General features: G+C 37.0%; 1 protein-coding gene across 10 annotated transcripts in view; it reads right to left on the minus strand.

Moving 5' to 3' along the window:
• The window catches only part of Scmh1 (Scm polycomb group protein homolog 1), a 119,316-nt gene that overhangs the window by 58,946 nt on the left and 43,109 nt on the right, over positions 1 to 17,261 (minus strand). For 3 of the 10 annotated variants that reach the window (XM_050161196.1, XM_050161189.1, XM_050161190.1), the window contains exons 3-5: positions 12,785 to 12,847; positions 12,009 to 12,032; positions 3,592 to 3,662 (exon numbers count right to left, since the gene is read on the minus strand). The exons of 1 other annotated variant lie outside the window; for it this stretch is intronic. In XM_050161196.1, the coding sequence (XP_050017153.1) occupies positions 3,592 to 3,662; positions 12,009 to 12,032; positions 12,785 to 12,847 (158 nt within the window). Of the gene's footprint in view, positions 1 to 3,591; positions 3,663 to 4,542; positions 4,686 to 9,132; positions 9,358 to 12,008; positions 12,033 to 12,784; positions 12,848 to 17,261 lie in introns of all 10 variants that reach the window. 6 more of the 10 variants (XM_050161195.1, XM_050161193.1, XM_050161191.1 and 3 more) reach the window with 6 other exon arrangements.

Raw genomic sequence — 17,261 nt, forward strand, 5'->3', positions numbered from 1 at the left:
TTACTAATTTCACTTAACTGCTTGTCTGATTTTCTTGAGATTTTAAGAAATAATTCTTTTGAATTTTCTAACAGGTATTTCATCTACTTTGATCTCTTTGGAATATCTTACTAGAGAGTTATGAATGGACTTTAGGAGACGTTGTATTACCTTGTTTTTCACAGTTCTTGTATTCCTATATTAAAGCTTATATATCTGGTGCAGTGGATACCCTTATCACTTTTATGGAATGGACTTAACATTTTCCAAAGATGTACTTTGTTCATTGACTTATTGATATTCAATGCCAATGCGATTTCCAGTTGAACACCATAGTGTAATCTCTCTGAAGCACATTTGTTTATGATCAGTGAGTTTGGATATAGTGTGTTAATACCAGTTATATCTGTATTATATCAGAATCAGAGAGAACTACTATCTCTCTGGGTGATACAAACAAGACTGGAGATACTCAAGCAGTTCAAGCAAATGTGATATAGAAAGCAGTATGTGTGGGTATACTCTGTGCCTACTCCTATAATGAAACTTGTGACACCTACAAGGTGATTTGTTTCCTTAGGCAATGATGATATTCATTTTATTACTTGAACCCTCTGGCATTTGCTGTTCCAGTAATGAGGACCCTGAGGTACTTGTCCTCTGATTTGACAATGGCATGGGTCGGGTCCAGCACTAGACAGAGAGGGTGTAACAGGAATCTCTGTCTGTGGCACTCATACCCTGACTTAAAAGGAGGGTGTGGTAATACAGAGCGATCAATGCAACGATCAGTGAGATGTAGGGAACGTTGTGTTGTTCTTCTGCGGTGAGAATGCCTGTCCTAGAGTGTTACTTCAGACCTGAAGATGTATGATGGGGACCTCCCCCAGTTTTTCAGATACAGTGCCTAAGAAGGATACAGTGGGGATGGATCATGACTGAAATCTGGCAAATTCCTCCCAGAGAGGTGCTAACAGAAGGGAGGGCAGAATGTGGCTGATACTGGCTATAGTTTCCTTGGACTTTGATAGGCATTGTACCTTGAGGCAGGAGTACAGCTAGGACCATGGGGATGCTCAAATATTTCCAGCACATCTCTGTGGCAGGGGAGTAGTAGAAACCCATTAATTGTTTTTCTAAGTTATAGCAACAAGTTACTATGGGTAGTGGTGGGAAAGGAGTGTCAGGAACAACATGTACAACTATTTCAATCCTAATACCCATGTGAAACACGTCATATGCCACATTTCCAGTTTCAGAAGGTAGTATTAATCTCATGTTTTTGCAAGTGGTAGCCTCCACTTTCCTCCCTGTTATAACATCTGATGCTCAGCTATGTAGGTGATTTGTCTCAGAATCAGTCTATCTAGCCATTTCTGACAAGGCAAAATGCACTGAGCCTGTACAGTAGAATGTCTACCAGTTCCCAGAATTAGGATATACAGAGTTTCTGAATCCTAAAGCAGTTCTAATTCAGACAATAGGTTTCCTTTCAAGATATTATTTTTAATTATGTGTATTTCTGCATGTAGGTATGTATACATGAGTGCAGGTGCCTGCAGGTCCAGAAGTTTTAGATCCCTTGGAGCTGAAGTTACAGATGGTTATGTTACCTGATTGGAATGCTGGAACTGAATTCAGGTCCTCTGAAAGAACAGCTAGTGCTCTTAACTGTTTCTTTTTTCTTTTTAAGTTTTGGATGAGTGAGTTTATTCAAGACCATCAAGCAAAAGAAGTGAATAAGAGACAAGTAGCATAGAAGATGCCAATATATAGCAAAATGTCATCAAACCAGGGGGAAAACATCTGGCAGAGAAGCCTGGAGTTGCCCGGTTGAGAGAACAAACAAGGTAATTCCATCAAACCAAATACCTTGCAAAAATTAGACAGCAGCCCTCACAAGTATTTTTTAAGGAACAAAGTTTATAATTCTGAAATTTTCCTTTTTTGTGTGTTTTTGTTTGTTTTCATGTTTGTGCATGTGTATGACCAGAGGTCAGTGTGAGCTGTCTTCAACTGCTCGTTAGTATTTTTTTTTTTTTTTTTTTTTTTTTGATTTTTCGAGACAGGGTTTCTCTGTGGCTTTGGAGCCTGTCCTGGAACTAGCTCTGTAGACCAGGCTGGTCTCGAACTCACAGAGATCCGCCTGCCTCTGCCTCCCGAGTGCTGGGATTAAAGGCATGCGCCACCATCGCCCGGCATTGCTTGTTAGTATTGAATGGGTGTGTGCTTGCCTTATATGCATGCATGTGGAAGTCAGAGGATGATATCAGGTGTCTTCGTCTGACACTCTTTGCATGCCTACAGTCTTTGACTAGATGTTAGGTATTGCCTATTTTATCATTGGGTACAAGATATTTTTTGCATTTCTATAGATTTTCTTGTGATTTGTTTCTAGATGAAGTTTCCTGGGGACAGTTTGATTGATCCCTTCAATTATTACCTTTATGAGTTTTTTTAATGCATGTCTGGACTATTTCCCATTATCCAAAAGGCTTTCTAATATATTCTTCCAATACTCAATTTATGAAGAGATTTTCCAGGAACTATGCTCAGTCTTGTGTTAGTATCAAACTCTCTTCTAATATTTTCAGAAGGATTTTTATTGGCCATAAGTAGTTTCCTGTCACTCAACAGCAATACTTTCCCAAATAAAGATGATCCTCTATAGACCTTTTGGGTTTTGTTATGTTAAATGTCCATCTTCTCTGACATAGTGACCTGTAAGTTTTAGCTACTTTAATGGTTCTGAACTCTCAGTTCCATGTCCTTGAATTAGGGAATTTGATGGCTCAACCTAAAGTTAGCCTTCCTTGAAACATGATCTGGATCCAAGAGGTAAGCTGCAAATCACACAGGCTTAACTCATTTGTTTCTTATTTCTCAGATCACTGTTTAGTTCCTGATCTTGGTGATCTGAGCGCTATTGCTTAGTATATTTGACTTAAGAATATTTTAGGTAAACATATGAACTAAGACAATATATTTCAAGTAAAGAGAATATGTACTTTTACTTAGAAAGTAGATATAACTTAAAATGAAATGTTGATTAGGAAATAACTGAGGACCGAAGGAAGAGTGATATAAAGAACCTGTAGCATCCTGCTCTATTTAGCAACAGTGAACTGCTTAGGTTACCAACCTTACTACACATTGACATGGAATCATCACCACACATTGTCTAGAACACTTAATTCTATGCAAGAAGCTATGAATGACTCAAAAAATGTCCCCTAGTAAGACTGGGGTCAGTGTTATTAAAGAAAGGTAAGATTGTGACAGAGGTGTTGAACACAGGAAAAGGCTCCACATTCAAAAACCATCTAAAAACCACAATTCTCTTTCCTATCTCTCTGAATTAAAAGCTCCAGAAAAAAAAATACCCCCCCCCAAGTAACAATAACCTTGGAGAAAAGAAGGTGTTCTGTGAAATGAAGTTTGGGGGAGGCCTAGTGCTAAAACTCAATGACCAACTTTTACTTGAGCTCCTCTCATACAACTTCATCTTAGGGTCCTCAGGTAAGAAGTCAAAGGCTCCTACCTCATGTTCTGATTACTCAAGCACCAGAAAACACTGTCTCCCACCTACTAACCATGTTGAAAATTAATTACCTGCTTGAAGCAATGGACAGGTGCTGGGACTGAACATGTTTCTTTTAGGTATTTGTCCCAGGTAAAATGACCTGTAAAGGAAATAGAAATCTCTATCACAGTCAACTTCCTTTAAAAAAAATGCTTTTAGGATGTACTCTACACTAAATATCAAGCAAGCAATTAGTGGAATGGTTTTAACTTTTTTTCCCATTTATTCTTGATCAAAGGTAATCTTAGAGGGAAGAATCTGAGTGCCCTGGATGAACCTTTTTAAACTAATGTTTTAAAATCATAGTCTTAAGATGACCAATGCTGTTTTACAAGTTAGTCCCTAGACTGACTAAAAATTCTAGAATAGAGTATATTAGTATTTAAAAGAAATACCAAGAAGCCATGGAAAGCGGAGAAGGCTGAAGGTAGTGGAGAAATTGTTCTTCTTGAACAATCTGACTACTCGAGAGGCCCTGCACTGCGGTCAGGGAACATGATTTAGTACCCAATATGGTTTGATCCCACACCTCAACTTAGGAAGTATAAAGCAAAGACTGTCTAGAGAAATAGGCAAGCGGATTTCAGGGGAGGGAAAGCAACATGAGTGAGATAAATATTCTTCAGTCCTCACCTTTTAAATCGCCACTCCAGGTACAAAATGTTGTACTGAGGTACAGAATGATGGGTATGTGATAGTCTAGCTCAAAGTAGGGTTTGAAAAGCAATTCTGATGATAAGGAAGAACAAACCGGGTTGTCTACAAAATCTTTTAGTCTCTTGATGTTGCCTCAAGTATGTCAAAGTCTAAAGAACAATGAACTAGAAGGGCAGTCTTTAAGGTGGCACTGACACTGTTCTGGGGCTAGGACAACATGGAAAGGCATATGCTGTTTTATACGAGTATCATTAGCCCACAAAAGATTACCAAGTTCTTTATTTCAAAATTAAAGCAATTTACAGTTTTCACCTAATACCCACCTAGAGGTGACCCCATGATGGAGCAGGGAAGGTCCCAGAGACTCTCACAAGCTAAAACACTGTAGCAAACCAGCATTTCTTGAAGTTTCCTCTGTAGTGGACCAGCACAGGGCCCATTTGGGCCATGCAAAAAGCACTAGCTGCTGGGAATAAAATGAATTACTGAATAATGATATCTAAGTCACAACAAATATGATGCCAAGACTTTACACTATTCTGACTTTATAGCTTCTGCTTTAAAATCGGTTCCTTTCCCACCATTCTTAACTAAGCAAATAGGTACGGCCAGAAATCTCAATCAGTTCTGAAGTAGTTCAAAAGCCAGTCCATGATTAAATAACATGACCAGAAAGTCCATACAGTAAACGAGAGAGTTATGTCCTGGAGTGAAGATTTAAAGAGGTTATCAAAATTCAATAACGAATTTGCTTGCTATTAGTTGATAAAGTCTTAAGTCGAGGACTGAATAAATGTTATCATTATTTGCTATTAGAAAAAGAAAACATTGAAATTATTACATTTTTACAAATGAAAGATTAAGTAAAATTTTAAGTCTTGGCTTTCACTGGCCTGAGACCCTAGAGCAGCAAATCCAGTTTAACTTTTCTGTGCTGACAGAAATGGATGGTGTATCCATGTTATCCAATAGGATAGCGCTAGCATATAACTTTTACATATAACTTTTGAAACTTTTAAATGTGACTAGTGTAAGGAAATAAATTTTAAATTTTATTTAACTTTAAATAATTTTACAATGTACATATTACTCACAGCTAATATTCTAGAAAACAAGGTCTAAAAGCTTAGCCAATTCTGAGTAATTTCTTTTATTAACTTGAGTTCTGATCAAAAGTACCCAAGAGACTTTGATTTTAAGAATTATGGCAGCATCAATTACAGTTGTCTATTAGGCATATCAACCATGTTAATCAACTCCTGTGCTATAAGTGTGTTACAAGGTAAAAAGGCCAGAAACCTCAGGCATATACGATGTAGGAAACCTTCTATTACTGATTAAAAAAGAATATGTGAAAAGCAGTCCAAAACATCATAATGACTGATTTGAACCATACCTTTTTCCTTCATCAGGTAAATTTAAAAATAAGATAGTTTTTTATTAAACCAATCAGATTACTTAAACACATTCTTTCATGTTTATCGTAAAGTCAGATATCATATGACTTCTGAATCTGCAAGCATTAAAATAATCACAAATTAAACAGTAGAAAGCAAGGTATGGATCAAGAGTTAGTTTGATAATAAAACTATTACGCTTTATAAGACACATAGTCCATATCATAGCTGTTAAACTCAGTCTTTCTGGCAGTGGACTAGAGGGTACAGACAGTGAAAAGTGAAAAGAGAAGAGAAAGCTTGTGTTCTAGGAAACTGACAAAAACAGATAGCAGGCTCAGCGTGGCCCTCCAACAGTAGTTTCACAACACAAGGTCTAAATTGCTGATTCCAAAACCATATTCCTAAGTGTTCTCAGTTCTTCAAAGTTCATGGAATCAGCTTTAAAGTTTTCACTCAGTAGCTTCAAGTTAAATCTGTGTCTGTAGACTACTGGTATTTTTTAAAGATATACTAAAAATCAAAACATGTTGCTTAAGTCTATTTTTATAGCAAGTATCTTAGGCAAATTTAACCTTCCAAGCCTCGGTTTACTCATCTGAAAGATGGAGATAATTATTTATATAATGAATACAAGCTTATCTAAATTCTTCATCTGATAAATGCATAATATCCTTCAAAGTGTAAAGAATTGTATTAATGGTGGACCAAGACAGACAGAGTTCCTACACCATGACACTTTTCAGTCACTAGACAAGCAGAAATATTAAACTTGCACAAAAATATTGTAATTAAAGTAAGTTTAGGTCAGCAAACTGGATATTTTAGGTTCCGACATAATCTGTATTGCTGAAATATCCTCTAGAAAGAGTATGACTGATGTAGGTGGGTCTTCTGTCTATGTGTTACTTTCATTTGTTAATAAAGAAACTGCCTTGGCCTTTTGATAGGGCAGAATTTAGATAGGTGGAGTAGACAGAACAGAATGCTGGGAGAAAGAAGCAGAGTCAGGCAGTTGCTATGAAGCTCTGGCCCAAGATGGACATAGGTTAGAATCTTCTTGGTAAGCCACCACTTGGTGGTGCTACACACATTATTGGATATGGGTTAAAGCAAGATATGAGAGTTAGCCAAGAAGAGGCTAGATATAATGGGCCAAGCAGTGTTTAAGTGAATACAGTTTGTGTGTTGTTATTTTGGGTGTAAAGCTAGCTATGCAGAAGCCGGGTGGGACAAAAAGCAGGCCTGCTCGCCTCATCACTACATATGACAATCTTTATTACTATCAAAAGTACATGAATTAAGAGGAGGTGTGACCAAAACACACTGCATACATGTGTGAAATTTTCAAAGAATAGGTGAATGAAATGAAAAATAAAGTATATAAGTATGTATTTCATGCTTTCGTTAAAAGTTATATTTTAACAATTTCTAAATTTTGGTATTTTTTTGATATAGGGTCTCATTTATAAAGCCCAGTCTGGCCTGGAACTTGGCTGACATCAAACTAGCAATTGTGCTACCTTAGTTTATCAAGTGCTTGGAAATTTGGTAAGTCTAATAATAAACAAACAAACAAAACAAAAAACCTTGCTAATATATGTCATGGACAGTTCTTTGATCACTATTAAGGTGAAGACTTTCAGAGGCTTATTAACTAGTTCTTATTTTTGCTATTTTTCAGTTAACATAAACTTGTAATTCTTATAGATCCTAAGGTCTTTGAAAATTCATATAAGCCCTTCATGTATAGGATTAAGATACTTGTCTCATTTGGTAGGGTTAGCTCTCATGTTTCTCTATCACCCTGTTTATGGTTTCTTGATTTTCATACACACTTTCCTCACTTAGATATTATAAAAATATTAACCATATTTTCTTCAAGAATGTCTCTATTTCATTTTTTATATGTAAACATATGATCTAGCTGCAATTTAATTTATAAAATGAAAGAAGCAAACATCTAGCTTTCTCTTTACACTTTCTTTTCAATAAATGTGCTCCAATACCACCTACTGAATAAAGCATCTTCTTTCTATGGATTTGCAATCACCTTGATCTTGCATTGATTTTTTAAAATAAATTCTTAGATCTATTCTGGATTACATTTTTTCTTCACATTAGTCTGTCTATCTCAGCATCAGGAACACTGTTTCATGTAGTCTCATAAACAATTCAAGTAATTTGTTTGAGTGAGTTCTTTTCATAACTCATATCCTCCACATTATGTGTTCTTGGCATTTTTCAAATGATTAGTAAATGGTAGCATATATAGCGCTTAAAATACCCAGTTATTTTAAAATATTTAATGTTAAATAGCCCTCTCAAAACATCATCTAGAACCCTTTAAAATCACTAGCTTTATATTTTAATGGATCACTTAAAAATAAAACATCAAGTCAAAAGATAATTTCTGAAAACAAATAAGAGGAACTGAATTATATTATTAGTGTCCTTTCTATACCACAAAGAATTCTCTTAGCTAAACACAAAGAGCTCATCAAATACCCTGTCTAAAAAGGGAAGTTTCAAGAGGAAGCTCAGCTCCCAGAATCAATGCAATAAAAATTCATTAATATACATTCAAACCATCTGGTCTGAGGTTTTAAAAAATTCATGCACAAAAAATTATGAGTGTTTTAGTATGTACAGTCATCAAATCCCTGAAGACTAGAGCAGAAGGTTGGGTAAAATAAAAACCAAACATCCAAAACAACAACAAAAACCTCAAACAAAATAAAAAAAACAAACACAAACAAACAAACAAACAGTTTCAGCTATGATACTAATATTTTTATATAGTTTCTTCACTGAGAAAAAAATGAGAGAGAAGTCACCTAGGTACTTTAGAAATAAAGTATCTAGAGCAACATTACTGTTCTTTTCAGGCAGCGAGGAACAGAGGCTTCTTAGGGCTTTCTGGACAGTTAAGGCAGGCAACCTGCAGTGAAAAAGGCCTGGGCTGGGGAGGCTTTACAGGTCCAGAATCATGACACTCACACTAAATGGGATTTCCTCCAACAAACTTTTAGATATTTTGTTTGGCCTGTACCTTTGCCCAAACCTCCCATAAACATTGACAGACACTCAACAAAAACACTATTTTCTCTGCAAAGCTTTCTGGTTTTTCCTCTCCCCTTTCAGACCCTTTCACACTCGGCCCATCATATCACTGTGATAATTTATTTAAACTCTGCATAGCTAGAGACTGTTTATTCCTTTTCAACCTTTGCTGTTTAATTATAGTGCCTTGAAGCTTAATATAGGCTCAATCAAAGGTTTTGGGTGAATGAAAGCAAGAAGAAGCACACAAGCCCTACTTCTATCTGGACTATTAACATCATATGTGGGCATTAAGTTTGGCCTGACTCTGAGAGAGATACAGCACACAAGAATAGAAATGGTGACTTTGTGGTAAGGAGATCCAAAACCATGTCACCTGTGAACCAACTGAAGGAACAATCCATTAGCATTAATCATGAGTAAGAAAGCAAAACCTCAGAGCCATTTCCTCACCCATTCTTCCAAGAATTATTTACAGTATTGTGCTGGGTACTGGAGAGACAATCATTATCAAAATATTGCCCTTGTTCTCGTGAGCTTCAGTCTAGGGAGGGACAGAAACTAAATGATCCATGGCAGAATGGTGTGGTGAGGGCTGCACTTGGAGAGGTGGAGGGTGCTGTAGGAGCACGCAGAAGGTTTGTGGAAGGCTTCCCAGAGGCAATAACATTCGGGTTCCTAAGTATAAAAGGATAAGATAAGCAGGAGTCAAAGCGAAAGCAAACTGTTTCAGAGAAAAGTTTTAAAAGAGGTTGTAGACAGAAAAAGTATCTGGGTATCAAAGCAACCTTTATACCACATTGTTAGTATAGTCAACCCAAAAGGACCTAGAAGCACCTTAGAAACAAATCTCTGGGCCTTTCGGCATGTCTGCAAAGGTTTATCTGGATTAGGATAATTGAGGTGGAAAGACCCACACTAAATGTGAATGGCACCATTCAATGGGTTCTAGACTAGTAAGATGGAGAAAGTTAGCCAAGTACAGGCTCATCTCCCTCTGCTTCCTGGTTGTGGGCATGGCTAGTTGTCTCAGCTCCTGACACCACTGCTGCCCCACTCTCTACATGACCTGCTCATGAGCATTGTCTTAGACTGAAGAAACCCTTCTCTCTTCTTTAAGCTGCTGTTGTCAAGTATTCAGCTACAGCATCAAGACAAGGACCATGTTTACAACTCACCATGTTTATGAGAAATAGAATACTAATAAATTTAGGGTGCAGTCATTCTGACCACAGTGTTAAAAATGGCCTGGAGAGGGATAAGGCTGGAGGCTAGGGAGCCAAATCTAAAACCTAGGTGGGAGATGACAGTGGCTGCACTATAAAAGTGGCAAAGCAGCAGTGAGAAGGTCGTCCCTGAAAGTGCCATCTAAGAGCTAAGCCTCTTCTGTTGGCCCTAAAAGTTAGGATGTGACTAGCAGAATACAAAGAAACATATTTGGCTCAATATATACATGTCTACTAATATGATACAATTTGCCTAAAAAAGCTATTAAATTCCTAAAAATCTAAGGTACTCAAGAATTCAATAGGCAATTTGAAATACCAAATTTTGAAATGCTACATAAGAACAAAAGATTATTACTATTATCAGACCCAGGGCCTTGAACATGCTAGGCAAACACTGTATCACTGACTTAGAGCCCCAGACCACCAGGGCAGATTAATTTAGTTCAGAATGAAGGCTCCAGGAGTCTTCTACTCTCAATTCTCATTGGGAAAAATAGAGCATGCAGCCTTAATGTATATCAGAGAATATATGTGTGTGTGTGTGTGTGTGTGTGTGTGTGTGTGTGTGTGCATGCCACCAATTACTCTCATGAGGAAAATTGTACTTTCAAATTATGAACTCCCTTGATAACTGATATATTTCATGTAAAATGAGTAACTAAACTTCCTGTCCACAAACATATTGTTTATAACATGCCCAAGGCTGTCACATGAGCTACAGTTGCTATCATTATTCATATTAGCAACAAGGCCAACATCAGCAGCAGCTATGACTATGCCCCCTTTGCCTGTTTGTGTCAGATTAGCTCAGCTTCTCAGTTTCATGTTCATTTTAAAGATGAGGAATTATGCCAGAAAGATTAATTTGGTTGAAGTTATAAAACTGATGAGTGGGGAATAGGACTGAACCAAGCCTGTCTGAATCTCTGCCCATGGTTTTCCGCTTACACATTAGTACTATTGCTTAAGGAATATCTATCATTTGTTACCAAGTCCCAGGTACTTTGCCCTTCATCATTTCACTTCATTCATTTGTTCAGCTCACATTCATAATGCTTCACCTCAAAGGAGGTCAGACTGGACTGAAAGTGTGAGCTCAGCTGCTAAGAAGAATGAAAAACATTACAATTCTCCAGTTTTAAGGCAAATGCAAGCTTTATGGTGTTTTCACATTCATTAGTTTATGTGAGCTTCCCAACCCTGTGAAGTAAACAGGATGAGATTATTATTCTCATTTAAGTCATGATAAAATTAATGATCAGAGTCACAAAGTAACTAAATGGCAGAGCCAGCTCTCGGCAACCCATGAATTCTGTTGGACTTCTGTAGTTTTCTATTTTGTTATTTTCTGTTTTGGAATTGACAGAAAATAGCTTATAGAAAGAAATGGTAAGAGAAAAGAAGTAGATAATGATTATAATATCGTTGAACACATGGAATTATGGTAACAAAAGATATCAAAATACTTGAGCAAAATTTGGTAAAGGTATGAGTATGTGAATATGTAATACACAGGCATCACAGGACGCTAAGAAACTGACTGGAGTTTATGCAGAAACCACTGACTAAGAACTATGAGTATTAGTTTTATTCCTCAAATCTTATTCCTAAAATAAACTATGGAGGATGAAAACCAAATGTACTATCAGTTTGACTTGTTACTTAAATAGGTATGTTTGCATTTTTCTGTAGTTTATAAATGAAAGAAACCTTTACGTTTAATTTTGGTTCAACCTATCTTATGAATAATTTCTTTTAGAAAAATGTCGCTAAGCATATTATGAACAATGGCCAGGTTTGTTTTAGCTAAGACTTGGAAGACTAAGAAGTTACTTCCAGTTTGGTTAGTTTCCTGTTTAACCTATACTCTATGTAATTAACCACACCTCTTCCCTTTTGTTATCTTGGTCTATGTCCTCCTGATAAGAAGGGCCTGATAGGCCATCTAAGGTAATTACACACTAATTTGGCGAAGAGTGATTTCCTGGATTATGAAATAAAGACATATGGAGTTCTTCTCCTAGTGGATTAAAAACTGCTTACAATCAAATCTCTGGTCTAGTAAGTCTCCTTATTTAACAGAAAAAGAAAAGATCTTACCTATCTCCAGGATGTTAGCAGGTCCTATTCAAGAAAACAAATGTTAAACCATAGGTCATCATGATGATTGTAACAGAATGATAGAAAGGTAAAGTTCAGGCACAAAACAGTGGTTTGAAAACTTATCTACTACAATCATCTCATTTTTAAAAGAGTCTCTTGATAACAGTAGAAGTATGTAGAGCAATTGTGGGGGTTTGAAAGAAAATGGCCCCCAAAGGAAGTGGCACTATTAGGAGGTGTGGCCTTTTGGGAAGAAGTGTGTGTGTCACTGTGGTGGTGGGCTTTGAGGTCTCTTTTTTCTCAGGCATCCCTCAGTGTGATGGTCAGATGTAAGACACTCAGCTATTTCTCCAGCACCATGCAAGTCACTAATCTCCCATCATGATGGACTGAACCTATGAACTGTATGTGAGCTCCCTCGATTAAATGTTTTCTTTATAAGAGTTGCTGTGATACTGGTGTCTCCTCACAGCAATAGTAAGCCCTAGCTAAGACAGCATTCAATTTTGTCTTCCTTCTGAGCCTAAACAAAATAAAAATGCAGAGGCTGAGCAACTGTGCCTAGAGCATAACACTAATTTGGGATTATTTATACTCAGAATTTGGGTTTCCAGATCAAAAGAAAATATATTGCTTTTGACAAACACCTCTATAAATGATCATATATGCCTTTGATTTAACCAGTAAATTAATTGTAAATCAGACATTTAAGGATAACTATTTTATGGCAAGAGATTGGATACAATTTTTCATACTAACTAGCTTTTTCTTACCTTGATACTGAGATGCAGACTCTGACAGCTGATCATACTTATGTTTTCTCACATCATTCCAGTCTATTGTTATAGAAAGAGATAAGGATATGTCATGAGGAAGGAAAATACAAAATTCACTACTTGAGGCAGTATGCATTAATAGTTCTTAATAAGGAATGCACCTTGGAGATTTCATTCTAAGCAAATAATATAAATATAGAAAAAGGTTTTATTTTAAAAGGTTCAGCATTGTTGCTAAGAACAGAGTTTCAGGATTTGGTATCATCCCTTGGTTCAAGCTTGCTTGAGTTGGCTCTTTCTTTTGGTATGCTCCTGTTCCCTCCTTTTGGAAAGGGAGTGCTTTGTTGTAAAACACTATTTTAAGGTGTCTTACTTTTGTTTATGCTCTGGTACATTTGCTTAATGATGTAAAGATGTGTTGCTTTTGTTTATGCTGCATTTGTTAACTCTGTGAAGCTGTGATTCTTTGCCTGTCTAAAACATGTGATGGTCTAATAAAGAGCTGAACGGCCAACAGTGAGGCTGGAGAAAAGATGGGGGGGGGGAGCTGGCAGGCAGACTTAAATAAAAGGAGAAATCTGAGGAAAGGGAAATAGCAAGAGAATAGGAGAGGAGGATGCCAGGGGTCGGTTACCTAGCTACACAGCAAGCCACAGAGTAAAAGTGCAAGTAAGATATATAGAAGAAAGAAAAGGAAAAAGCCCAGAGGCAAAAGGTAGACCAAATAATTTAAGAAAAACTGGCAAGAAACAAGCCAAGCTAAGGCAGGACATTCATAAAAAAAGAATAAGACTCCAAGTGTGATTTGAGAGCTAGGTGGCATCCCACCCCCTGCCCCCAAAATGCCAAAAGAGTAAAACAACAAACTTTTGGCATTCCAACATGGGGCTAGAGTAACAGAACACACTACAGCAGTGTTTACTATGTGCCACTGTATATTGGAAATACATAAGTTCTTTATAGGCATTCACAGTAAGAAATTGCATGAGTCTCAGAAAAGACTGCATTTACTCCTTTGAACAGCTTTAGATCTGTTAAAGACTAGGGGATGTTTTTGAAGTTGGACTAAATGTATTCTGCCTTATTAGATTGCCAAAAGCCTATGGGCAGGCTTAAAGTAATATATTTGGATGTCAAATTGGCAAGGGGTAGACTGTCAATGGTTATTATTGTCAACTTGATTAGCTCCAGGGTCACTTAAAATATTAGGAATGTCTTTTGTTTGTTTGTTGTAGATCGGGTTAAGTTGAGAAGACTCTCCATCAACCAGCAACAAATGTGGGTGGTACCATTCTATGGGCTGGTTTCCTAGACTGAATGAAAAGGAGAAAACAAACAATGGCTGGCAGTTCAGGCCACACCAGTCAGAACAGGTATGAGCCCCACCTTTACTTGGAATCCTTCTATTCCCTCAGTTTAGATCCCAAAGACTCACTTCACAGACACCCCTTTCCAACTTTACAGCCCACTGTTGCTGCTGTGCCCCTACCCTAGTCCATCTCTGGCAGATATCTACTGCTAAGGTATAGGCCACACCAGCCAGAACAGTTAAGAGCCTCACCTGTCATCTAAACCCTTCTACTCCCTGGGTTCTGAACCCAAAGACTGAAGTCACACATGCACGTGCAGACACACCTGCCACCCCCTATAGGGGCAAATATCCAATGCTCAAGTAAAGGTCACATCAGTCAGAAGAATAGAGATCCCTTTGACTAAAGGCCACACCAGGCTAGCTATCAGAAGTCTAGCCACCTATCTACAGACTTCCTGCTGGATCAGAGGCCATGTTGACTGTCAGAAATACAATCAGAGAGCAGAAGACCGAAGAGGAAACAGAAACCAAGGAACAAAACACCAATCCAACAAAAATAAACTCAGAAATTGGCTCCTAGACCTATATTAATCTCAAACCCAGATGCCTAGACGCTAGTGTAAAAACACAATCAATAACAGTCATGACAATATGGTGCTACCAAAGCCCAGCTATTCCAACACAGCTGAAGCACAAGAAAACAACTTTAAAACCAATTTTATGAAGATGATAGCACAGCAGTCCTTAAAGAGGAAATGAATAAATGCATTAAAGAAATAATGGAAAACACAAACAATTGGAGTTAATGGATAAATCTCTTAAAGACACTCCCCCTTAGAAAAACCCAAACAGGTAAAGGGAATGAAGAAAATTGACCAAGTATGAAAATGGAAACAGAAGCAATAAAGAAAACACAAATTGAGGAAGTCCTGGAGAGGAAAAACCTAGGTAAGAGATGGGGAACTACAGATGTGAGCATTACAAACAGAATACAAGAGAGAGAAGAGAGAATCTCAGCCATAAAAGATATGATAGAAGAAACCGATACACTGGTCAAAGAAAGCATTACATCTAAAAAGTTCCTGACACAAAACATTCAGGAAATCTGGGACACTATGAAAAGACCAAACCTAAGAATAATAGGAATAGAAGAAGATAACCAGCTCAAAGGCACAGAAAATTTTCAACAAAATCATAGAAGAAAAATTTCCTAACCTAAAAATGGAGATGCCTAAAAAACACAAAAAGCTTATAGAACACCAAATAGGATCAGAAAAGAAAGTCCCCTAGCCACGTAATAAGACAGTAAACATATAGAAGAAAGAAAGAATATTAAAAGATGCAAGGGAAAAAGGCCAAGTAATATATAAAGGCAGACCTATTAGAATTATACCTGACTTCTCAATGGAGACTCAAGAAGCCAGAAGAGACTAAGAGACCACAGATGCTAACCCAGGCTAGATTACTCAGCAAACTTTCAATCACCATACATTGAGAAAATAAGATATTCCATGACAAAGTCAAATTTAAATAATAGCTATCCACAAATCCACTCCTACAAAAGAAAAACTCTAACCCAAGAAGGTTTACATTCATGAAAACACAAAATAATCTCACACCAGTAAAACCAAAAAGGAAGAGCACACACACACACACACACACACACACACACACACACACACTCAACATCACTAGACAAATAACAGGAATTAACAATCATTGGTCATAATCTCAGTAACAATGAACTAAAATTCCCAATTAAAAAGACATAGACAGAATGGATGCAAAATTAGGATCCATCCTGCTTCATATAAGAAACACTCCTCAACTTCAAAGATAGACATTACCTACGAGTAAATGGTAGAAAAAGATTTTCCAAGAAAATGGACCCAAGAAGCAAGCTGGTATAGTCATTCTAATATCTAACAAAATAAACTTCCAATTAAAATTAATCAAAAGAGATGGGGAAAGATTACTTCATATTCATCAAACAAAAAATCCATCAAGATGATGTCTCAATTCTAATTACCTATGCCCCAAATGCAAGGGCACCCATATTTGTAAAAGAAACATTACTAAAGTTTAAATCACACATTAAACCCCATACCTTAATAGTGGGAGACTTCCATACCTGACTTTCACCAATAGACAGATCATCTAGACAAAAACTAAACAGAACTAATGGAGCTAATAGATGTTACAACTTAATGAACCTAACATAACATTTCACCTAAACACAAATGAATATACTGTCTTCTCAGCAACTTTGGAACATACTCTAAAACTGACCACATACTTGGTCACAAAACAAGCTTCAATAGATACAAGAAAATTGAAATAACCCTCTGTATCCTACCAGACCACCAAGGATTAAAAGTGGATCTCAACAACAGAAATAACAGAAAGCCTACAAATTCATGAAAACTGAGCAACTGCCTACTGAATGACTACTGGGTCAAGGTAGAAATAAAGAAAGAAATGAAAGATTTCCTAGAATTCAATGAAAATAAGTGCACAACCAATCCAAACTTATGGACACAATGAAATAGGTGCTATAAAAACAAATAGGAGGACCAATGGAACCGAATTGAAGACCACATATCAATCCACATACCTATGAATACCTGATTTTTGACAAAGAAGCAAAGAATATAAAATGGAAGAAAGAAAGCATCTTCAACAAATGGTGGTTATAACTGAATATCAACACAGAAGAATGAAAATAGATCCATATTTATCCCCATGCACAAAACTTGAAGTCCAAATGGATTAAAGACCTCAATATAAATCCGACCACATGTAACCTGATAGAAGAGAAAGTGGGAAGTACACTTGAACTCATTGGCACAGGAGACCACTTCCTAAATATAACCCCAGTAGCATAGGCACTGAGAACAACACTTAATAAATGGGACCTCCTGAAACTGAGAAGCTTCTGTAAAGCAAAGGACACTTAAGACAAACAACAAGACAAAATGGCACCCTACAGAATGGGAAAAGATCTTCACTAACCCCACATTGGACAGAGAACTGATCTCCAAATTATACAAAGAACTTGAGAAAATGGTTATCAAAAGAACAAATAATACAATAAAAAAAATGGGGCACAGACCTAAACAGAGAACTCTCAACAGAGGAATCTATAATGGCTGAATGATACTT

This window comes from Alexandromys fortis, unplaced genomic scaffold (assembly GCF_014885135.2).
Source record: "Alexandromys fortis isolate MF-2015 unplaced genomic scaffold, M_Fortis_MF-2015_v1.1 scaffold_122, whole genome shotgun sequence".
NCBI classification, from domain to species: domain Eukaryota; kingdom Metazoa; phylum Chordata; class Mammalia; order Rodentia; family Cricetidae; genus Alexandromys; species Alexandromys fortis.